This window comes from Sus scrofa, chromosome 13 (assembly GCF_000003025.6).
Source record: "Sus scrofa isolate TJ Tabasco breed Duroc chromosome 13, Sscrofa11.1, whole genome shotgun sequence".
Classification (NCBI taxonomy): Eukaryota; Metazoa; Chordata; class Mammalia; order Artiodactyla; family Suidae; genus Sus; species Sus scrofa.
Genome location: NC_010455.5, coordinates 57760134 through 57785605, shown reverse-complemented (window position 1 = coordinate 57785605; position 25472 = coordinate 57760134). Strand labels below are relative to the sequence as shown.

The window sequence follows — 25472 nt, the reverse complement described above, 5'->3', positions numbered from 1 at the left end:
AGCCGACCTTCTTACTTGGTCCCAATAACCAAACTGAACATGATTAAATCTGAATTGCTAAGGATGGGACTTTGGCACAATACTTTGTAAGGTTCTCATGTGATTCCAACATGAAAGTATATTTGAAAACCAGAATATTTCCATATTGTTTAACTGATCTGTCAAGTTGCCAGTTTAAAATATACAAATGTGTTTATTTTTTTTATTATTATTTTTTAATGAAGCAAATCTTGTTAGAAACTAATTAATAAAACTTGGTAGAATTCAAATACAAATGTGTTTATTTTTAAAAAACAAAGAGAATGAAATAAATGATAATATAGTTACCAAAAAACAAACAAACATGTAATTAGGAGGTATTTTTGAAGAAAATCTAGCTCCCTATCATGATTTAGGAGACCTTGGGTAGTTTAGCCTCTCCCTACCTCTCCAGCTTTCTGGTTTTCTCTGATTCCAATTCAGTGGAGCCACACGAATGAGAAAAAGTGAAACCAGAATAGAAAATATCCAAACAACCTTCAGAATCACACAGAAAAAATAATGAGTTGTTGTTTTAAAGCACTAATTTTGGGGAGGGATATAGTGATATAGCTATAGGCAACTGATACATATAACTATAATTTTAAACAATATCTACAGGATTGCAAAAATATTCTTAAGGTTTGCATATATTTAATGAAATGAGATACAGTAAATCTCATTTTTCCAATTTTACCTATTTTTACATTAATCATGGTTTTACAAATATGCTGCATTTCTATCCCAAATTTCTCTGTTATTCTTTTGAGTTGAGAATTTCTGTGACCACATATGGTTTTCTTTCCCACCTCAACTCCTCCACTTAGGACATATCTTTTCTTACCTTTAAAATATGTAGGCTCTGAAGTGGAGTAGTTTGTACCTAGAGAGTAAACAAGATGAACTATTGATGGTGAGGGGAGAAAATATTAGAAATTCTATACCTGTCTATTTTGTGTAATACTTTTGTTAGTTTTTATGTTTTGTAATGTATATATAACATGAATATAGATATGTCAAATTTATATGTCTATATCTTATACTTCTTTTTTGGTCATAATATTTTGGAGACTATCTCTTTAAACCATAGTACCCTGTAAGCAGAAACTAGACTCCGTACATGACAGATACCAACTTGAAAAATCCAACTGTTACATAAATTTGAGTTTATGTCAAGAAGCAAAGTCTTGAGTAAATACTGAACAAAGTTTTCATCTAAGTATTGGACTCTCATCATAAACTCTGCATTTTCTAGTCCTATGATCTTTGGTGAGTCTTGTACCTCTGAATTTGCTTCTCCGAGTCTAGAAGTAAGTTAATAATCTTCTGTCTACTTTTAAGCACAGATAAAACACTGCACACAAAACATTTTGTAAATTATAAAGCATGAGGTATAAGGTATAACTAACCAAATATTAAAGGTTATTCTTTATTTTCTTTTAAAACTGGGCATAAACATATTTTCAACAAAAGCAAATATTATGTATTTTTTCAGAAAAAAAGACCTCTTTTAAGCAAAGTCTGTAGAAATGATCGAAGTCTTTAAGAGTTAAGGAGAAAGGGAAACTATACGTTGCTTGGAGGATTATTCAAAGTGATTGTCACTTGTGAACTTGCCCTAGAATGGTTAGATTTGCCTTCAGTTTGAAGGAACTCAATCCGAAGAAAGGCATTTCAGGTGGAGACAATCATACAAGAAGAACCTTGGGAATTCTAAAACACTGCAGAGATTTTCCCAGTAGTACATTCTGACTTAAATGAAGGATACATGAAGGAGAGAAAAGAAAGACATGGCTCATGACACAGGTGGAGTTGAATTAATTGGAGAACTTTCAATATTTGTTGAAGGAAATTGAATTTGAATGCTTGATTAGACAGTTTGAACTTCATAGGAAATGGGATCTGTGAAGGTCTTGACACAGAGTAATGACAAAATCAGCTGTACTTTATGAAAAGTTGTCTGCACAGGAGCCTGAGTCAATAAGCTATGTCTTGGAAAGGATGTAGAGGGTGACTTGGAACAAGAAGTGGTAGAAGGCTACTTTAAAAGCCTTGGGCAAAGGTAATGCAGGATTGACTTGACTGATGACTGTGTAACTGGAATGAATGAACAAATATATCTTGAGATAAAACACAACACAAAGATTTTAAATGTTTAGATTATTTGTGATGCAATATCAGTTGGTATCCACTAACCAATAATAATAAAATAGCATTGGTTGTATGTTGAATATGCTACTTCCTGAACAGACAATACTAAAAGTATGCCTACCTGCGTCAAGTGTGTTTGAGCAAACTGTATTAGGTTTACAAATTAGGACTAGCTTTGTGTGTTCATTTTATAACATGATTTTGTATTGAAAACAAAAAAGCACCTATTTGAGACCAAATTATGTATTGTGTGATTAAAATACCTATGCCAAAAAGTGGATTCTAATATGGTCTAATAAAATTCTAAAAGTGTTTGGGGATATTGGATTAGCTCTAAGTAGCCTAAGGGGCTAACTTTGGTCAATTATTTATTTATTTATTTCAAAATATATATATATATATTGAATGATTACTATGTGTCAGGCACCGTTCTAGGCATGAAAGTTGCAGGAATATTATGACTGGAAATAGTTTTATCTACATAGAGCTTATATTCTACTAGATGCAGGAAGAATATGGACAAGTAATGAATATATAAATAAGTTAATTTCAGACAGTGACTGGCACATTAAAGACAGTAGAAAAGGGTTGATAAGAGTGACTGGGGCCAGTGGTGGGATTAGGTGCTGGCTACCACTCTAAGGTAACAGAAAGTCATTCTATGGAGGTGACTGATCTGAAGTGGGTATAATGGAAAGAGCCAGCTGTAGAAAAATTTGGAGAAAGTGTTGGGGGCAATGAACAGCAAACACAGAGGCCCTGAGCAGGAAACTATCTTGACATCTCTGGGAGCCTAATAAAGAATTATTGCTCTAATATAGTAGGCAAAGGGGAGTTTAGTACAAGTGGAGATGGAAGAGGTAGACAAAAGTCAGATCATTTAATGGTCTTGCTAGTCATGGTAAAGAGTATGATTTTAAATCTTGGGAGAGTTTTATGTAGAAGAAAAACTCTATCAATCCCCCTATGCTACTTTCAATTTGTGGCATAGCTATTTATGGTATCCTTAAAATAAAGAAAATTATGTGATGTTATCACCTCCATATAAAACTTGACCCTCTTCTTCAAAAACTTCAAGTTAAAAACACAGTTTCTCATATTCCCTTCCTCTAAGGGCCTACATTCCCTGTAGAATGTTTTGTCCTCATACATATTGTTTCCTTCCAGTGCCAAAGAAACAGAAAAAAATAATTCTGCATTGTTATCTGTCTTAAAAAACAATTTCATTTAGGGTTAAAGAATAAATTATTTTAGGGAAAGATTTGATAATCATACAACTGCCTTTGTCAGTAGGCATTGCATAAAAATGATGTTTTCAGCATTTCTAAATTGGACCATCTCTATTAGAAATTGCAAAGATGTCACTTGACTTAAAAATATATCCTGGTGTTCCATTCCTAAAGGCACTATTATGCTAACAATAAATCTGAACAAGACCGTAGGCAGAGTGTGGGTTGTGATGTACTCAATATTCATCACACTCTGACCCAAAGGAATATCCATTATGTGCTTCTGGGATCCTTGAGCAAAGCAGGTTTATTACACCTGCCAATTTTCATGGATTTGCTGTATGATACATCGTCTTCTTTGAAGAAATCTTGGTCACAGTGCATATTTCCATTCTTGTGGCTTTCTTTCCCAGGTAGTTCAATTACTCTGGTTCTCAATTTGATGGAAGATTATGTTTGAAATAGCATAGAATTCTAGCAATCATACATACATTTCAGTGTCCCCTTATCACAGGGCACTGCTTTGAGTATTTAGGAGAAGGTAGATTTTATCCAGATTCACTTCAGGACTACTCCCTTTGTAAAATGGCAAGCTATGCAAAAACACTGAAGACACAATTTTTTTTCTTGATTGATATAATCCCTGAAAACAATTTGATTAATGTTTTAAGATTCATTTACTTGAGAAGTTTTAAAAATAATATGACCACATTTATCAGTAGACTTTACATAAAAATAGTGGCAGGAATAACATTTTTTAATTTCCTAGTCTCAGTTTATTCCTCAGGAGTAATTAATACAGTAGGAGAAAGCAGCTTATTAGGCCCTGATGATATAATGCAATAGTTAAATGCTTAAAGGAAGCATTTAATCCTGCTCTGCCAATAAATGGGGCTAGCTTCAAGTTCATTTCCTTGAATTATTCAGTTTCTCTCTGGAAAAACTGAACCTCATCCTGCATAAGCAATACTTCTTCAGGACTAACTAAACAGGTGTTCAGTCCATAAATTTATAAGAAATGGACCCATGTGTCTGGCCATAGCAAAACAAATACAAATGGTACACAGATACACTTATGAACCAAATGAGTTTTTAAAATAAACATTTAAACAATAATATTTTCTTTAAAGTAGAAAAGTGAAAAGAGACTCTATTAGGTAGAAATTCTTAAGATGATATAAGTACCGAATATCATGAAAATAAAATTCCCTTGACTAGTGATGTTTACTATATTTTTTTAAAGTTTGTCTAAAATACCAGCCATTTGACCTTCATTGACACTATTTTTCTATACATATATATATGTATAATGCTTTTTATTTTTTCCATTATAGCTGGTTTACAGTGTTCTCTCAATTTTCTACTATATAGCAAGATGACCCAGTTAACACATACATGTATACATTCTTTTTTCTCACATTATCATGCTCCATTGTGAGTGACTAGATGTAGTTCCCAGCACTATACGCAAGATCTCATTTCTTATTCATTCCAAAGGCAATAGTTTGCATCTATTAACCCCAAGCTCCCAATCCATCCCACTCCCTCCCGCTCCCCCTTGGCAACCACAAGTCTGTTCTCCATGTCCATGATTTTCTTTTCTGTAGAAAGGTTCATTTGTGCCATATATTAGATTCCGGATATAAGTGATAGCATATACTATTTGTCTTTCTCTTCTGACTTACTTCACTTAGTATGAGAGTCTCTAGTTCCATTCATATTGCTGCAAATGGCATTATTTTATTCTTTTTATGGCTGAGTAGTATTCCATTGTGTGTGTGTGTGTGTGTGTGTGTGTGTGTGTGTGTGTGTGTATAAACCATATCTTCTTAATCCATTCATCTGTCCATGGACATCTAGGTTGTTTCCATGTCTTGGCTATTGTGAATAGTGCTGTAATGAACATGCAGCTGCATGTGTTTTTTCAAGGAAAGTTTTGTCCAGATATATGCCCAAGAGTGGGATTGCTGGGTCATATGGTAGTTCTATATATAGTTTTCTGTGGTACCTCCATACTGTTTTCCATAGCGGTTTTACCAATTTACATTCCCACCAACAGTGCAGGAGCATTCCCTTTTTTCCATACCCTCTCCAGCATTTGTTATTTGTGGACTTATTAAAGATGGCCATTCTGACTGGTGTGAGGTGGTACCTCCTAGTAGTTTTAATTTGAATTTCTCTAATAATTAGTGATGTTGAACATTTTTTCCTGTGCTTCTTGGCTATATGCACATCTTCTTTGGAGAAAGGCACTGACACTGTTCTTAAGGACACTATTCTTAAGGGCTTTTACTAGATCCTATGTTTAAAATTGTACTGTCTTTAAGCCTGGATAACTCATAACATATGTAGCACAAGATTTTGCTGATTATCACTTTTTTCTATTAATCAAGCATTTAGTATTTTTAAAAAGTATATCAAAACTTTAAATCTTTTAACTTTTTATTCTTCCAGGAAAAACTGTTCCATTTTTCTCTTCCCTTATTTTGTCTGTTCCTTATTCCCAGCAGGGAGTAGGCATTTATCCCTTGTGGAGTTCTATTTCTAATTTAACCTCTTCACTCATCTTCAGTAATTTATATTAAAAACAATTTTTTCACCTGTATTAGAAAAAATTCTTTCCAGCTCAAGGAACAGCCTTTCAATGGAAATTAGCCTAAAACAGGAAAAAGACTCCTTATTGGTTTATGTTACTTAAAGTTCTAAAAGTTAAGAAACTCTTCCTTTCTTCCCTTAGATTGTCCTGCCTCTGTGTGAATTTCATTTCCAGGCCAGCTCTTCCTTCAGAGCAGTCCCTTGTATATCATTATACTAACTAGAACAGCACAAAGGAAGAGTTTCTCTGTCATTTTATTTTAGCAAAAGCCCAGGAATGTGTTCAAATATAATATATCCTATACCAAACAGTATGTCGAGAAGGATGGAATATGCTAACTGCTTGATCATGAGGTTTTATGCATTTTAAAAATCACGCACACTGATAGGAGGGTGGCACCCTGACAAAAATCAAATATTCTTATCAGAGGAAGCAGAAATAGATTGAAGGTTGACAAAAACAGCAGCTGTCCTCTGAGAACCTTTCCATGTTATATGCTTCCTCCTATGATACTCAAATAACAGCTTGTACTTTCTCTATTGCAATTATTGACTTATTGCTGGTTTCCATTTTTAGGCTGTAGGCTGAAGAGAACAGGGACCATAGCCCTCTTACTGGTCAACATCTAGCTCAGTCAACATCTAGCTCAGTGTCTAGAATATTTAAGGTACTAAAACTATCTTTTGAATTTAATGGAACTGCTTTATTTAATTTATTTGATAAATATTTACAGACTATTTGCTAGGTGATGGAGAAACATCAGGGAATAAGACAGATGGAAATCTCTGCTTTCATGGAGTTCACATTCAAATAGGTCATAGTTTGAAACTTTCAAATGTTTTGAGAGTTCCACCTCTAATATCCTATGACAATAATATCATAATATAGGGGCAATGGTATAGGCTAGGCCTGCCTCTGGGGTAATTATATGACTGAATTTTTTCTTCTTGATGATAATCCAGATAGGACCAAGTACATTGTATCTAAATCATTCATTCATTTATTCAGCAGGTACTTACTGAAATCTCTACTAAGTGATAGGAAGATGCAGTCCTAGCTCTCCTGGAGCTTAAAGGGTTAGTGAGGGAAAAACACATTGCATTAGTTTCCTATGGCTTTTCTAAAAATCACAACTTAGTGGCTTAGAACAACACACATTTATTTTCTCACAGTTCTGAAAGTCTGAAGTCCAAAATGGGTTTCACGGAGTGGAAACCAATGTATTCACAGGGCCACACTCCTTCCAAAGGAGAAAACATCTGTTTCCTTGCCTTTTCTAGCTTCTAGAGATTCTTTCCTCTCATATCTTGGTTCAAGCTCCCTTCTTATATACTAAGGTAAGCAGCATAGCATCTTCAAATCTCTTCCTCCCTTCTCATCAGTATGATATCAGTATATCAGTATGTCAGTATGATAACAGTGTATCGGTATGTCAGTATGCCTTCTGCTCTGTGCCAAATCCCCCTCTGCCAACCTCACACAAGGGCACTTATGGTTTCCCACTCAGATATTCTAGAATAATCTATCCATTTCATACACCTGCAAATTTTGTTTTGCCATTTAACGTAAAATTCATGGGTTCCAGATATTAGGTCCTAGATATCCTTGGGGTCAGTTATTTAGCCTAATACACACATTAATGAAATAATTTAAAAATATACAATTAAAAATCATGTTTAATTAAATGAATCTTGGTTTTCTCATAATATTTAAAAAAATAATAAGATAGAAGTAGAAGACTTTAAAATATTCGTAATTTAAAAAATATTCCTCAACCATAATATATGTCTGGGTAGATTATGTTTCATGGTGATGCCTTAAAGGCCAATGTCCATAGTGAAAGTATTAGAAGAATTAATATTAAAAAAAAAGGAAATTGGGGGAAATTTTAATTTTAATTTAGTGTGTGGCGAGATTTAAAATTTCAGCATTTTGAGATATTGTAACGTGAAAATAGGATGGAAAAAGCACATAATTGTGAAAGATTTGCTGACCTTACAGAATGAATCAAAGGTAAGTTTTGGGAAGCCACAGAAGATATTTACATATATATAAATTTATATATATATATGCATAGAAATGCACTATGTCATTAGAGAATCTAATTTTCTAAACTAACATAGTATCTGCAAGTAGAGAGACACATCATGCAATCACTAAAAAATAAACAGATTTACAGAAATGCTCTCCTGTGTATATCATTATCAGCATCCTTACCTCTGGGGCAATACTTAGCTTAGATTATCTTATTTAAATAGCAATAGCTTTTTTTTTTTTTTTTTTGTCTTTTTGCCATTTCTTGGGCCGCTCCCAGGGCATATGGAGGTTCCCAGGATAGGGATCTAATCGGAGCTGTAGCCACCAGCTTACGCCAGAGCCACAGCAGCGCAGGATCCAAGCCGTGTCTGCGACCTATACCACAGCTCATAGCAACGCCGGATCGTTAACCCACTGAGCAAGGGCAGGGTTCGAACCCGCAACCTCATGGTTCCTAGTCGGATTCGTTAACCACTGCGCCACCACGGGAACTCCAATAGCAGTAGCTTTTGTAAAAAAAGGTCCAATCTGTTCTTTTACAAGGAAATTGTACACCAAGGATATATGATTATTTTTCCCTTTAGGATAAAGCAAAAGGACATGTTGAATCACATCCAATTTGGATAAATAAAAGTTAACAGAAGAACTAGAAGACTTCTCAGATCTAATATGTGCTCTGAGAATAATAATTTATTTTAATTTAACAAAAAGTATTTTAGAGATACTGTGCTGATTCAGTAGAGATATTTAAAAGGCAAAATGTTAATGTTAAATTTTGACAAGAAGCTGAAACTTGAGGGTAGGACTATATCTATAGTCTTTTTTAGGGCCTCACCCACGGAATATGGAAATTCCCAGGCTCGGGTTGAGTTGTTGCTACAGCTGCTGGCCTACACCATAGCCACAGCAATGGCAGGATCCAAGCCACATCTGTGGCCCATACCACAGCTCCATGGTAATGCCGGTTCCCTTAAGCCACTGAACAAGACCAGAGATTGAACCCGCATCTCACGGATACTAGTCAGATTCGTTACCGCTCAGCCACGACAGGAACTCCCAGGAATATAATATTTATCCACATATGTATAATTTGGGGCCACCTTGGTGACTGCTTTTTTTTGGTTTGTTTTTTTATCTGCTACAAAAATACATTGTTATTTAACTCTTATTCTTTGTTACAGACATGAATCAAAATAATGTAATAACTTTGAATAAATATGCTGTCACACCTCTAGCCTCTGGATTCTGTAGTAGTAAAAAATACTTTTATTATCATGGTTTTCTGATTCTAATGGTTGATGTCTTTGTATTTTAGCTTTCTCATAGCTTTTAAGAGTAGTATCTTCGCTATTAAATATTTGTCTCTTACAGTTCCTGTGTTTCTGACTTGTAAGTTACTATGTTTGTTCCTGTGTTTATCCCAATGTATTAGAGCTTTGCTATGAATATTTAAAACTTCAGTAGTACTCATGGCCATAGTTGATGCTGAGCTGCTCTGACAATAAGATGACCCAGTGCCCATGATCTGTGGCAACTCACTTAGGTAAGCTTGATAATTCGGGATATAATTCTTTGTTCTTAACAGACTGTGACTAACTATTTTTAAGAATAGTCACTATCTTCTCCTTTACTATTTCCATGCCCCTTTACAGTGTTACTTCGTAGCTTTTTAAATCAAGAGATACATTATATTTTCATTTTCCTTGAATCTGGACAGATTGAATGACTTGGAATGGTTAAAAGAATGAAGCAGGAGCTCCTGCTGTGGTGCAATGGAATCAGCAGTGTCTTGGGAGCCCTGGGACATGGGTTTGATCCCCAGCCTTGGCACAGTGGGTTACAGATCCAGCATTGCCGCAGATGAGGCTTAGGTGGTGACTGTGGCTCAGATCTGCCCCCAGACTCAGGAGCTCTATATGCCATGAGGTGGCCAGAAATGAGGCCGGGAAAGTGGGGTGGGAGAGAAAGAATGAAGCAGAAATAACATTGTGTTATTTACAAGCATTAACATTAAAAATTCTTGCACACTTCTGATTCCTCTTGGAATCCTGAGCAGGCACTATATGAAGGAGCTCAGATTCAAGGAGGATGAAAAAAACATTTGGCGTAGGGGAGGGAAAGCGCAGTACTCTCAGCTGAAACTATCCTAGACTAGCGGGATACCAGAGACCCAGTAGTTAATTACAAATGTAGTGCACTCAGGCAAAACCAAAGGAATAGCCAAGTTGAATTCATTTTAAATCACCAACCTACAGACTTGTCAACTAAATACATGGAATTTTTTTATTTTTTAATCTGCTCAGATATGGGATGGTTTGTTACACAGCAAAGCTGCTAATACACAGATCTGAACATATTTATCTTAAATAAAAGAATGTATCATTAAAATGGAAGGAAAAAAATTCTAAAGTTATTTTACGTGTGATATGACATTCTATATCACTTTTTCTTCTCTATCAGTATAGATTTTTATTCATTCCAAATTCTAAATTTGAGGGAAAATATACGTTTCAATTTTAATTTTTAAAGACCTCACTCTAAAGTAAATAAAAAAGAAGTATTCTTCATTATTTATTGGTGACAGAATTATTTAATCACAATATTTACTATAAAATGTCATATTGGAAATTTATAATTGAAATAAACTTTGTTCTATTTAAAAAGAGCACTTGATTTATTTTTTAAGGATTAAACCCCTTATATTAGCCATAGAGATTGCCTTCAAAATTTTATCACTTAGTCATTTAAATATTATGTATTTGAAAATTGCTTCACCTGTAGAAAAGAATAAAATACCAATAGATTATCAATCAAAACTTATAATAATAGAACACTTTACCTGAGCAAGTATTTATGAGTGGCAGCAGAATTACCAGTTTCCATAGCAACCTCATTTCCACCTTCTAAGGTCAAAATTTCTCCCATACAATCAGGCAGAAAAAAAAATGTCTATCTTCAGTCAGAATTTCAAGAGTCTGAAAGAAACAAAATTGTCATGAAATTACAAATATATAAACATATATATTCTAAAATGTATATAAATTGTTACATATTGACTCAAATTAACATTAAAATATTATTAACCTAAATAAAGCAACCTAAAGGTCTACTCTTTACATACATGTGTAATTTGCAAAATTTCCATAATACAAACTCATATTCCCATTATTTCAATTCACCCCTTATGTATAATTTATTATAAAATGCAATTCAACTGATTATATTCTATGTGGATTAAAATTTTTATAAGTATAACTTTAAATTTAGTAATTTTTGAAATGTTAGAGTTTTAAAAACATATAACCAACTAGCACAATTCTGTTGGTGACTTCTATTTTTGATTCTGTACCATTAGGAATAAGATAAAACATTGCACTATTATATATATGTTAACAGTGACTTTATACATTTCATGGATTTTTAAGTATTTTTATAAATATTGTCGAGAATATATTAATTAGGAAACATTATCTTTCCTAATGTTACTAGAATTAAAATTAATATTAGGCTACAAAATTTCTTCAGGAAGTCAATTTCTGGAAGTATTATCTTTCAAATATTAGATAAACTTTTCCTATGCTATCATGTCATAATTTTCTCTAATCTATTTTGACATTTAAACTTTCTAAATATAAATGAAATCCAGACAAAGTGTTTGTTTGGCTTTTACTCCAAAAATGAAATCTTGTATGAGACTCATAAACTCATAATTTCAGAAAAGTATAGAATAAACTCACCTAGGTGACATTTGACAAAATTATTATATATCAAATGATAGAACCCTTTGGAAACTTTTTACTAATGGAAATATGTATTTTTTGCAACTTCAAGTATGTTTTGGAAGTATGTGGATTTTTAGTGTAAAATTAGTAAATAATAAAATTTTAATCATTTCTTGGTGTATTTTTAAATTCTAAAAACCTTTAATTTCTTTCTGTTACTAGTTACTTCAAATTAAACCAAAAACATTGACCATATTAAACTTTAAGTCTTTATAAAATCTAAGTTAAATGCTTTCAAATTTAGTCAGATAATAAAGATAAAAATGAAAATAAACTATATTCAGGTCAATATGCTATATTGAATTGATAATGTCCTTCCAGGAATTCTCTCATATCTTACATCATCTTTCCAGTTTTTTGACACCACAGGTTCAGAGCACTTAACAACCTTACACTTAAGAGAAATTATGCTCTATATCCATTCATTAATTTATATTTTTCAAGAAGTATTTATTTATATTCATTCTCTGCCAGACATTAAATACTTTAGTGTTAATAGTGAACCTAAAACCTTTCATTTCTACCCATGAAGAGTTGCCATCTTACCAGAGACACAGACTTTCAACAAAAGGAGCAAAATCAAACACACACACACAAACACTTAAATAGTTAGAAGTGGTAAATATTGTAATGCTTTGAAGAAAACAAGTACAGTGTATGAGATCTCTGAGGTGGGGTTCAAGAAGTATTTTTGAACTTAGGCTCAAAAGATAAGTAGCTCTTAGCTAGGCAAAGAGTGCAGGTGCTTGAGGTAGGGAGTATAGGACAGCAGGATAAAGATAGGTCAGAATGAGGGCAGAAACTACTAGGTGCCTAAGCAAAAGGGAGAAAGGTGTGACAGGTCCTGAGGGAGGCCTGAGTGTACATTCTCAAAGACCTCAAAAAATCCTTTTTGCTATTCAGAAGGACAATGACAAGAGACATTTTGTTTGAGCAGGACAAAAAGGCTGAACTAGGCTAGGCCTATGGGCCATTTTGACAAGGATGAATTTTGTACTTTCAAGTTATAATTAAAGACTTTTAAGTAGGACTAAACAATTTAATTTAGAAAATCACAATTTACAAAAATCACTCTGGGAAATTCCCATTGTGGCTCAGTTGTTTTGAGCCCAACTAGTATCTAAGAGGCTGCAGGTTTGATCCCTGGCCACACCCAGTGGGTTAAGGATCTGGCATAGCTGTGAGCTGTGGTGTAGGTCACAGATGCAGCTTGGGTCCCATGTTGCTGCGGCTGTGGCTGTGGCTGTGGCTGGCAGCTGTAGCTCTGATTCAACCTCTAGCCTGGGAATTCCATATGCAGCAGGTGTGGCCCTAAAGTGCAAAACAAACAAACAAACAAACAAACAAAAAAAACCAAACAAACAAACAAAAAAGAAAAGAATCACTCTGGCTGATGTAGAGAATAGAAGGGAAGGGATAGAGTAAAATGCAAAAACATATAATTTCAACTTATTTGATGAACATTGTGTTATTTTTTCCAACCAAACAATTTTTCCTCCTTCTGATAAAAGCTCTGTGTTTTTTGTGTTGTTTTGGGTTTTGTTTTGTTTTTGTTTTGTTTTGAGGAACCGCTTCCCTGGACAACCTAAGTCCCTATAATTTGAGTGAGGTTTCCTCCATCTCCCTAGCTTCAGGGATGAGCTATGTCAATTAAGAATCCACTGCCCTGGCTGCAGTGTTTTGTAAAAGGATGGGCACGTGGCCCAATCCAAACCAATGTTAACAGAGCCAAGAACTTTGTCAGTACTCTTAGGAGAGTTCAATTGCTAAGACATAATTTTGTTGATCCAATGTAATATAATATTTCACAAGTGGTATCTTGACTCAGTTTTGAAGACATGGCTAAAAACTCTCAATGCCCCGTGGCAGTTTGCTAAGTCCCCACCCCTATTACTTCCCTTATCAGGTCTAACACTCCTGGATTCTAATGCACACAAATTCAATTTCCAGAGGCCTCCAGTTATTTAACAACCAGGCATGGCCCTTCTTCCTAGGGCTGGTGGAATTATTCAAAATATGGTGTTGGTAAATGCAAACTATTACATTTAGAATGGATAAGCAATGAGGTCCTACTCTACAACACAGGGAACTATATCCAATCTCTTGGGGTAGAATAAGATGGACGGTAGTATGAGAAAAAAATGTATATATATGTATGAGTGGGTCATATGCTGTACAGTAAAAATTGACACAACACTCTAAATCAACTACACTTTAATAAAAAAATAAAAACAAAATACCCAATCTCCTAGAAGCCTTCAAAACCCAGCTAATCCAACCCCACTTGTTACACATAAGCTGCTGTTATCCTGTCCATACATACTTGCCATACATAAATCCCAATTTGCTGTTATCCTGTCCCTGGGTCACCCTCCTTCATGTCCTTTCTCTCATTTGAATATTTAGGAAACAAGAATTTTGCTTCATACATTCCACTTTCACATATCTGAGTGTTATTAAGTTGTGATCCTTCATCTAAAGAACCTATAGTCTAATCTGACATCATGAAATTATGAAACTCCTTGTCATGCTTAAATCCCTGAAATTTCCAGATGTGAATAAGACATTTTTTTTTTTTTTTGCTTAATCTAGTTTGTGTTGTATTTTTGTCTCTTGCAACCAAAATCATCTGGCTAGTATATTCATTTTTCATCCTGAATTTATATAAAGTTTTCCTTAAGGATACAAGGGCAAACTATTATGATACTCTTAAAACTTTGTATTTATCAAAAGCTCCATTGTATTGCCAGCACTTTCATACCTTATCTTGAAGATAAAGCCATGTGTGATACTTGCTGATAATACATGGTGTTATATGTAATGTAGAGGAGTTCCCGTTGTGGCAGAGTGGAAACAAATCTGACTAGGAACCATGAGGTTGCCAATTTGATCCCTAGCCTCGCCCAGTGGATTAAGGATCTGGCATTGCCGAGAGCTGTGGTGTAGGTCACAGACATGGCTCAGATCTGATGTTACTGTGGCTGTAGTGTAGGTCGGCATCTGTAGCTCTTATTCAACCCCCAGCCTGGGAACCTCCATGTGCCAGGAGTGTGGCCCTAAAAAGCAAAAAAAAAAAAAACCCAAAAAACAAAAAACGCAATGTAGAACTCATGGATATTCAGTAAGTATATGTTTGATTTGACAAGCAAATTGTCTCATATTACGAAGAAGAGGCTAAACTGGGAATCTAGAGACATTGCTTCTACTTTTGTTTTTCCCTTAACTAGCTTAGTAATTTTGGGGTGTTTTCATTTACAATCACATTATTTATCAGTGCCCTCCTATGAAAATAGAAAGGCTTGACCTAGAGATCACTCTTAAATTTATTTCAGCTCTAATATTCTAAGATTATTTTGTTCAACCCAGTGTAGAATTTCACTGCAAATATTGCCCTTTACCATTTGATTGCTTATCAACATCCTGTAATGAGGGCAAAGCCCAGGAGATTTTTATTTGACAGGGCTCTGTAAAGACACCCTAAATAGCTAATATTTATGCATCAGTTGCCATTTGTAAAAGTTCCATTTGTAAAAGTTTAAATTGCCTGAGGAAGGAGAATACACTGGCTCCATAAGAACAATCCAGATAAGAAGAGTCTAGTTGCTTATCCACAGAAAAATAGAGTAGATATATTCAGCAAGTAAAATTTATGCTGGCCACTGACATGCAAAATAGCCACAGGAATTATTTCTAGATTCCTAGAATTCTAAAGGTTGCTTGAGGCAGAATAAAAGAGGCCAGTGTATAAACTCAACTTAAGAGAACTTCCAGAAGCTCTAAAAAAGTTTCAAAAATGTATCACTAGCACTTTGTTTTAGATGAGGTTTATAAGCCATATGATATTTTAAATATAATTTTGGCCTGGAGAAGTGAATGGTTCATGACCCAGCTGCTAAGCTATTGCTCTTTTATTACTGGACAAACTTGTCCCCTTCAGACTATAGCATTTCTCAATGCAAAAAGTACCAATTTCAAACACTTCAACACAAGAATATGTATAGATCCATGATCCTTTCTTTCAAGGCCAATTAAAAATTTTTTAATCCTCCGAGAATCGAAATATTCTTGTAAATTGGGTGGCAAAATTCACTTGGTAGTAAAAACCTGTACTGAATTACTGTGAGGTTGTTTTGTTTTTGTTTTTTGTTTTGTCTTTTTGTCTTTTTAGGGCCACACCCATGGTTATATGGAGGTTCCCAGGCCAGGGGTCTAATCTGAGCTGTAGCTGCCAGCCTGCACCACAGCCACAGCAACACCAGATCCGAACCGTGTCTTCCACCTACACTACAGCTCATGGCATTGCCGGATCCATAACCCACTGAGTGGGGCCAGGGATCAAACCCGCAACCTCATGGTTCCTAGTCAGATTCCTTTCCGCTGCGCCATGATGGGAACTCTACTGTGAGATTGTTTAGTAAGTTTCGTTGAGGTTGTTTGGTCTGAATGCTTTGGTTTTGCTGCTGAACAAGAAATGTTGGTTGATAATAGAGCTGTTGCTCGCTGAAGGCATTGTCTAAATATATGTAAATTTGCACCACATTGCCTTTCTAAAGGCTAAAATAGGGATCAGCAAACTATAGTGCGCTGACCAAATTCAGTCTACCCATTTTTGTACATACAGTTTCATAGTAACCCAACACACCTATGTATCAATGTACTATCTATGGTTGCTTTTGTGCTACAAAGGGAGAGTCAAATAGTTATGCCAGAGACCATATGGCCCCCAAACTGAAAATATTTAGTATCCAGTTCTTTATAGCTTTAGAGTTTCTGGAAGTGCTGTTGCTGATCTCGGCTCTAGCATATTCTAAACTCTAGGAATATTTGGCTGTGAGGATTTCAGGTAAAGGGATGTGGAACTCTCTCTAACCCCATGTTTACATACTCAGCAAGAACTGCACATGTTCAGTAGGGGAAAAAAAAATGGGTCTTGATTTTGATGTGGCCTCAGACTGTTAGTGTCCTGCCTTAACGTCATCTTTCTTACCACATGTCACTAATCAGCATCAGTCACTCAGAAGGCATGTGAGAGAAAAATTCAAAGAATACTGCTCTATCTATGAGATTGTACCTAATGCTAATTGTTTTTAACCCTCAAATAATGAGCAGTTCCTTTGTTTGGTTCAGAGTAACCCATTTTCTTGAAATAGAAAGCCATCAGTCAATCTATTTCTTGGATACAAAAACATTCATCAGTCTATAAATGTGACACAAATGCTAGTAAACCAGGAATGGTTAGGAAGTCAAGTATTGGCTAGACTTCAGGCAACAGAGTAATTCTGGGAGGTTGTTGCCATGTTAAACTGTGCTGTGAGATGGCATATATTTCTGATTTTTATCATTTACAAAAGAACTTTTCAGCTTCTCTTTGCACTGAGAAGTGGCAGCATTTACTTAAGTAAAATAGCAGGTGGATGTGCTTTCGGAGCGCAGTAAAACCCTTTGGAAGGAGCTCATGGAGGGTTCAAGTTGGTACTCACCAACTACACTTACAAGCTACAGAGAATCCCTAAGAGGATCTGACACATTACACCAAATGACAGGCAAAGGTGGGGAGTTATTCTTGTCTAACTCTTTCAACCTGATGCTCTTCAATACCTGTAGATGTATCTATGTGATATCCATTTGGGTAATGGAGAATTATGTTCATTAACACATACTGTGTATAGAAATCCTCAGGTCAGTTAAAAGTTACTTGTTTCTTACCCCGTTTTTACTCTCTTAAAAGATTTTCTCACTTTGGTAGTAGATAAAAGAAGCTACTAGTGGAGTTCCTATCGTGGCTCAGTGGTTAACGAATCCAACCAGTAACCATGAGGTTGCGGGTTTGATCCCTGGCCTTGCTCAGTGGGTTAAGGACCTGGCATTGCCGTGAGCTGTGGTGTAGGTCGCAGATTTGGCTCGGATCCCGTGTTGCTGTGGCTCTGGCATAGGCCGGCAGCTACAGCTCCAATTCAACCCCTAGCCTGGGAACCTCCACATGCCATGGGAGCGGCTCAAGAAATGGCAAAAAAAAAAAAAAAAAAAAAAAAAAGCTACTAGTAATTGGCTTTAATGATCACTTTAAATACAGAGTACTGGAATGACCAATGTTGGAACATTGGCCAACTTCTCTCTCAATCTTAATTATGTTGCTTTAGCATGAATGGGAATCATTGTTGCAAGTGTACTACTCCGAATGGGTTTTATTCTTTCTCTACTTAGGCAACATTGCGTTGGCATTAAAGAATTTCATAGCAGAGATTAAGATCCATTTTCAGATGGCATGTTTATCATCAGAACAAATGTGCTTGGCACTAATTACCCTTTTGTTTTTAATTGACCAGTTAATTAACTGCATTAGATAAATTAAAAATCCCAAATCCATTTTCTTTAGGTAGTCCTACTGTTTTATTTCAGTGTGATAAAAAATCCATGCCAGATAGAAGGGAAGATGCTTAATAATTGTACAACAGATTTCCAACCTCAGCACATACATGGAGGTATTTACTATCAAACTAAATCAATAATAAATTAAAAAATGAAATATTTATGATCTGAAAAATTTGAGTTAGACTACGAAATCCCAACTGCCATCAAGTCAGGCAAAGTAGCATGATAAATTGTGCCATCACACTCTTTGTTTTCAGAATATAATGCTATCACTTATGATAATTGTTATGCCAGCTCTCAAAATAGGCAGTCATAATAGATGATAGATTAGTAGAGAGATATAACACAGCATGTTTAATACAGTCATAGAAAAAGCATTCCTTCTTTTCTTAGAGGAGGCATGATTACATGTTAAGTTCTTAACAGCTTGAAACAAATGCAAGTATGTTTGTTATAAAAATAGAATCATTTCTACATTTTTTTTATTAGAGCAATCAAGCTGTAGAACTTAACTTAGTCATCAATACAGTCTATTGCATCTGCCTTTTGCCTGAGGCAGTAGAGTCTTGCTGAAAGAGACCAGCATGGAGAAATTAGTTTTCTAACTGATAAGAAATCACACTTTCAATGAATTTTAGGATTGAAAGAAATTACAGACTCGACTAGACACTACAAATCTTCCTGGACTTATGATGGAGTTATATACCAATAAAACCATTGTAAGTTGAAAATATCCTAAGTCAAAAGTGCATTTAATACACCTAACCTACTAAACAGCATAATTTAACCTAGCCTACCTTAAACGTACTCAGAACACCTACTTTAGCCTCCACTTGGGCAAAGCCTCTTTTATAATAAAATGTTGAATATCTCTTGTAATGTGTTGAATACTATACTGAAAGTAAAAACAAAACAGTTGTGTGAGTACAGAATAGTTCTAAGTGTATCAGTGTAAGTATATTGGTTGTTTACCTATGTGATTGATTGGCTGCCTGGAAGCTGTAGCTTTCAAGCATCATGAGAGAAAATGGTATATTGCTAGCCTAGGAAAATATCAAAATTCAAAGTTAAATTGAAAACTTGTAAACCATCATAAGTCAGGAACTATCTGACTATAGATAATATTGCTTTCATAGGTGAGGAACTGAGGCCTCGAAGAGGTAAATGACTATCCCTATTCAGACCATGACCTACAGTGAGACCTGAAGGCAGATCCCTGATAAGGCTTCCTTTCTTCTACATGTCCCTCTTGATCTGTGACACTGCACAGGGCACCTAAGTATAGCTTCAGCATCTATGAGCCTCTTTTCCCTACTGAAAAATGCCAGTCATTACATCACATAGAAGTGCTCTAGGTATTTCTATTAATCACAATGAGAAAATCAGTGTGGGTGGTAATGGAGTTATGGAGGATTTGTAATATCAACTCTCATCTCTGAAAATGGTGACAAGAAATACTTGCTGTTCAGACAAATCCAAGTTTATTAGACTTAATATGGACCTGACAAAATCTTAATACTATCTCAGAAGGGGGAGTTATAGATAATATTTATAGGTTTTTATGGCCTGAACTAAGTGATTTTAAGATTGCTCTTGAGTGATGAGAAACTGACCCAAAAAAATGGACAGAGTTTACAGTATAAGGTATAATAGCTTTAGGTTGATGGGCACCATGCATGAGGTAAGACTCAATGTAGAGATTAATGTTGGTCTTGAAAGTTTTATACTGTAGAAGCAAAAACTTCTTCAAGCAAATAACTAAATTACTTCTGCTTTCAGTATAGTTTAACACAAGCATAGGGAATTATTCGTTCCAGTTCTCAATAATAAATTGAATAAGATATGTGCACTGCTAACTGACCACTAATGCAGAAGTTAGGAAGCTTTCTCTGTAAAGGACCAGAGAGAATATGCTTTCATTTTTGCAGATCATTTGGCCTCTGTTGCCACTACTAAATAGAACTTTTATAGCATCAAAAGCAGCCATAGTCAGGTTGTTAACAAATGGGAGTGTCTGTCTTATAATAAAACTTTACTTATAAAAAAAAGGTTCAGGGATAGTATTTAATCCAAGGCCACAGTTTGCTAACCCCTGGCTAAAGAATGTCATGGAGGGTAACTTCTAGTGGGAAGTCCTCGGCCTGAGCCTATTGAATGTTTGATTAACCTCTGGAATGACAGGAAGCTGGGAGGGTTAATGAGTATATCAGATAACAAAATTCAGAAATATCTGGATTGAAAAGGATGGATTATATTCATTTGCTCTATTCTTTTTTAATACAAATATTTCTGAATTTTACTACTGATATGTATACTGTTATACATGTGATATATATCATATATACTTAGTGAGGAACAGATTATTTTTCTTTTCACTCTTTTTGCTTCTTCATATATTCCAAATTTTTAAAAAGGCATAAACAAGACAAGAATATTTATAGCATGATATTTTTGAAACAAATATGTGTATGAAGCATTTTGTTTTGCTTTGTTTGGGAGAAGTATTAGAGAATCAGATGGAAAAAATTACTTATTAATGTGGTTAAGAAAAAGCATTCAGAACTATAGGGATTTTTTTTTCTTTTTTTCCTGCTTTGTTAAACTTGTCAAATTAAAGAAAAACAAAGCAACACTGGTTGGTATAGGCCAAAAACAGTAACTGGATCTAATAAGATGGTATTTAATAAGAATATATATTAAGTCTTAGGTTTAAAACTTTGATCTACTGGCCAGGGGCACTTACACGTGCCAGGAGTGTGGGGGAAATAAAAAAGAAACAGGAGTGGGATAGAGAAAAGTGATTTTACATAATTTCAAGTTAAAAAAAAAAGAAAAAAAAAACAGGGGGTGATTCTAGGCCAACATTCAATGCTTGCTTATCTTTTGACATAGGTGCCCCAAATCAGATGTAAGTGGAGTTGCGCTAATAAAAGCACAGTATCCAAAACAAGGGAGGTGCTATTTCTGCCTTAGCCTGAACTTGTGTAACCACAAAGAAGGACTGTATTCTCTTCTGAACATCAGGGTTTAAGAGCAATTTTGACAAATTGCAACCCTCTCTGGGTGAGCAGGTTGAGGATGATGAAGTGGCTGGGAGCTCATAAGGGTCAGTGGAAAGGAAGAAGTATCTTTAGCTTGGTGAAGAGAGGATTTAGCAGGCAGAAGAGAGCCGTCTTCAAGTATTTGAAGGGCTGTCTTATAGAAGAAGGATTATACTTATTATTTGTGTCTCAGAAGAGCAGAACTAGGACTAAAGGGTAGACATTTCAGGGCAGCAAATTCCAGCTTGATATCAGACCAGAACATTTTAACAAGTAGAATTGTTTAGTCACTGGTTAAGTTCATTGGCTTTGGAACCTGGACAGTTAGGGTTTGTATCTCAGAGCTTACAGATGCTTAATAGCTTTATGACTTTAAAGGGAGTTAAATACCCTCTCTGAGCCTTAATTTTATGATACTTACAATGAAAAAAAAGTAGTATCTACTGCATGGGGTTTATATGAGGACTCAATGGGACTGTGTGTACAAAAAGTAGAAGTGTTTTTTCCATGCGGTACCAAGTTCTTCATGACTAGGCATCTTGACAGAGTAGCTAGAGGACAGCTCCTCCGGGATATTATAGAGGACATCTCAGCATCAGATTGAAAGTTAAACTAGATGACCTCTTAAGCCCTTCTAAACTTGTAACTTTTTATTTCTATATAAGATCAGGAAGCCGAAAATCCTTTGTACCAGGGATCATTAGATGATGGCCCAAAAGCTGGATTTCCCTAGCAGAACATTTGAATATTGGGAAACCCAAATAAAAATGAACATTCTGGCTTCTTTTTAAATATCTAAAGATTTGACATCACTGGGTTCACATTTATGCATAGTATCAACACCACGAAAAAGTAGTAGCAACAACAGTCATCAGGCGTGCTTGGCCCTTTAACATCATTTGCTTAATTTAGACAATTGGACTCTGATTGTCTAAAATCCAGCCCAGCTTAGTCTTATGGCACCTCCTTGGTCTCTGAAGGTGCTGTATTAGCCATCTTTGCCCTACATTCTCTAAGTGAGATAGCTGAAAGCCATACATTCAGATTGTATGACAGGGTAGAAAAATAGGAAGAGGAAGAGAAAGAATGGGATACCAGCTGCTGGAATACCAGCAGTCTGTATGAAAGAGGAGGATTAACAACAATAGTATTAATAAGATTGTTTTCTGAACACTGACTGGATACCAGGTTGCAGGTCAAGGACTGTATGTACATTGTCTCATTTAATCATCACAGAAATCCTCTAAAGGGTGTAAAATAATTACTTTCATTTTACTGGTAAGGGTACTAAAGCTTGGTGGGATAAGTACTTGGACAGAGTGCACCCAGCTAATAAGTGGCAGAAAAAAAAAGTCCCTCATCTGACCAGTATCTGTTACAATCCTGAGTCTTTGCTTTCCTCCACAATGGCCAATCTTAACAGAATTTACAATTTTGCCTAAAGCTGGCCTTGGGAGATTCTGTTTAAATTTCTGAGCAAACGTATTTCTGATAGGAAACACATCTTCCTATCAGATTGCAAAAGAAAGATTCTTCTTTCATTGTGAATAACCTGAATTGTTATGAAGACAAATGGCTTCATAACAGGGTTTCCCACAGTGTGATTTTGGACTTAAGAAAAAGTAGTGTGCAGTCAAATACTATGTAAAATGCAAGGTTAAATAAGCTGAACAAGTTCTTTCCTGCAGGATTTACCATTGTGTCTACTATTTTAAGGCACATTATAGAATATGAGGAAAAAAGTTACCAGCGTAAAGTTACTTAGACCTCTATGATCCTAGGACTCTGTTTTCTGCAGCACTCGTCCTATAGTGAATGAATGCCCCATAGAACACATTTTGGGAAAACTAATCGAGAGAAAAGAGCTCTGGACCAGAAATGCAATGTTATCAAAGTCTCAACTCTGCCCACAGCTAGTGATGTAACTGAAATCTTGTAACCTCAGTTCTCAGGTTGCTCCCAGCAAATATTGGAACAGTAATATCTGTCCTACTAACTGCTCCAAATTTTTATAAGGGTTAGTTAAATAAAGGATTTTAAAGAGCTCTCTAGATTGAAAAAAGCCAAAGATATACATGAGGGATTAAATTACTAATGTTTCTTTCTCCTGCATAACTATTCAGGGAAATTGACTAGATTTTAATCACTTTCATGCCAGTCAGTGATTTTTCTGACCACACATAATGGCATATCATTTTTTAAATGCATAGGTGTATGAAATTTCTGACATACCTGGAAAAGTTTATCAAAAGATTATCTATATATTCATATTACCGTGAATACATTAAATCTATGAATGGAAAGCTCTCTGCTGAGAAGGAACACACTTTCTTCTGAGGCTATCCATTAAGGAAGGAAAGGGGAAAAAATTGTGAGCACTCACAGCAGGATGTACACAGATTCCATTCTGTTCCCTTTGGCTAAGGTTCACCATCCCCAGCCCCTGGACAATTGGACCTTTTGCCTTCTCTTCCATCAACCTGTCCCCTGATATGTGCTCCCATTGGCAGTCCTGACCTCACGGAAATAGGAGTCATCTCAGGAGGAAAATGCAATTGCCTGTCAACACTATTGTTGTAAAACTCTAGGAAATTACTCTGCTTTTGAGAGGCTAGAATTTCTAAAATTATAATATAAATAAGAATGAGAGAGAGAAGACAAAGAACTCATTTGGGAACAAGGCATTGCACTGCACCTTAGTCTCTTAAATGCCTCATTCCTTGGCATTGTGAAGTTGTAGTGATGCGGATCACACTTTCAGTTGAGAATGTGTTACTCTCACTAAAAACATGTTCCCTAAGAGGATAGATGCTGTGGCCCATACCCCAGGCCTTTGCACATTCTTTCACCTTTGATGATGTCATTTGTAGGCCAAAAAAAAATCACCTGCTGACCTGATGACACACTTCCCCAAGGGCAGATATTAAGATATTATCTCAGATTTCTCCCAGTCCATGCTTGATTGCTGCCTTCTAACTAATAGGATTTAAACTGCCTTCTAATACTTGGATCTCATGTTTCTATAAATGGTACCCCACTTTTGTAAATCTATCTATAGTTTGAAAAGTGTTTTCTCAAATAAAATGTCTCATTTTGATTTTTTAAATTACCAAGAAATACAAAAAGTGAGGCTGGGAGAGATGAACTAACTTTCCTGAAGCCACACAGGATAAAGTATGCATACTCTCTGGAAAGCATTGTTTTATATTTTCCACCCTCTAAATTTGGGTGACTTGGGACAAAACTGTGATTCTAATTTATATCCAAATCTAGTCACGAGTTTTGTGAGCTGTTAACAGCAGGGAGGATGTGAAAAACACTCTTAGATGGGTTAGAAGGAAAGAATGCTGTCTTCTGCAAAGCGTCCCCAAGGGCAGACTGGCCCAGTGAAAACATCCCTGGGTCAGGGATCCAAATGGCTCAGAAACAGTCCACCACTGCCCATCATCAGTGACATAATTTTAGTAACTCCAGCAATATTTCTGCTCTCAGAATTCTATATTGTGGTGGAAGAGCAGGCAATTCAGCAAAGACAAGTAGGAAGCAGGCTTCCAAAAAACTGCAGCACAAGTGGAAGGCCAAAAGCATATAGGTAGTATGTGGCCAAGCTGGAACTTGTACCTAGATCTTTTGATTTCAAGACTAAGGCCCTTTCTACATCATGTATAGGAAACACAGGATGGTTGTCAGTGATCTGAATACATGTACTTAGGATTATTCTGAAAAAAAAAAAAATGTGTTTTTCAGAACAGGTGACAGGTTGAATGTAAAAGTAGTTTTAGGAAAATATCTAAAGAGGGAGAGGCTACAGTGAGATAAAGGGCAGAATGGTGCTCTTAAAACTGCCTTTCATCTAGTCCTGATGCCTGTCTACTAGACTAAGCAGATCTGGGGAAAAGAAGAGAATACCAGGAAACAGTCACATTTCCACTACAGTAGTTTCCTTTCTCTGCATATTGTAAACAAAAGACCATGATTTCTGGGAATATCTCCCAACCCGATCCAGCAGTCTGTTTTGTATACAGATAGCTGCCCACTATGACGCTGACCTCCTAGTCCAAGATGTCACTGGTTCTGTCAGTCCCCCATGTCTGAAGGGAAATGGAAAGGAAAATACGGTCATGTCTCATTGACTCTGTAAGCTTCTCAAGGGGAGACAGTGATAGCTGAAAGTCCGTGCTTTATAGCCAAGCTGCCTCATTCCAACCCAGCCTCTGCTTCTTGTGTGGAAAGGAACTTGGTACAT

General features: G+C 35.7%; 1 protein-coding gene across 1 annotated transcript in view; it reads right to left on the bottom strand.

The window, feature by feature from the left end:
* Positions 1-25472, bottom strand: part of CNTN6 (contactin 6) — a 260598-nt gene that overhangs the window by 229225 nt on the left and 5901 nt on the right. Inside the window, 1 exon segment of the mRNA XM_021069266.1 lies at positions 10871-11006. Coding sequence (XP_020924925.1) covers positions 10871-10925 — 55 coding nt within the window. The 5' untranslated portion in view covers positions 10926-11006.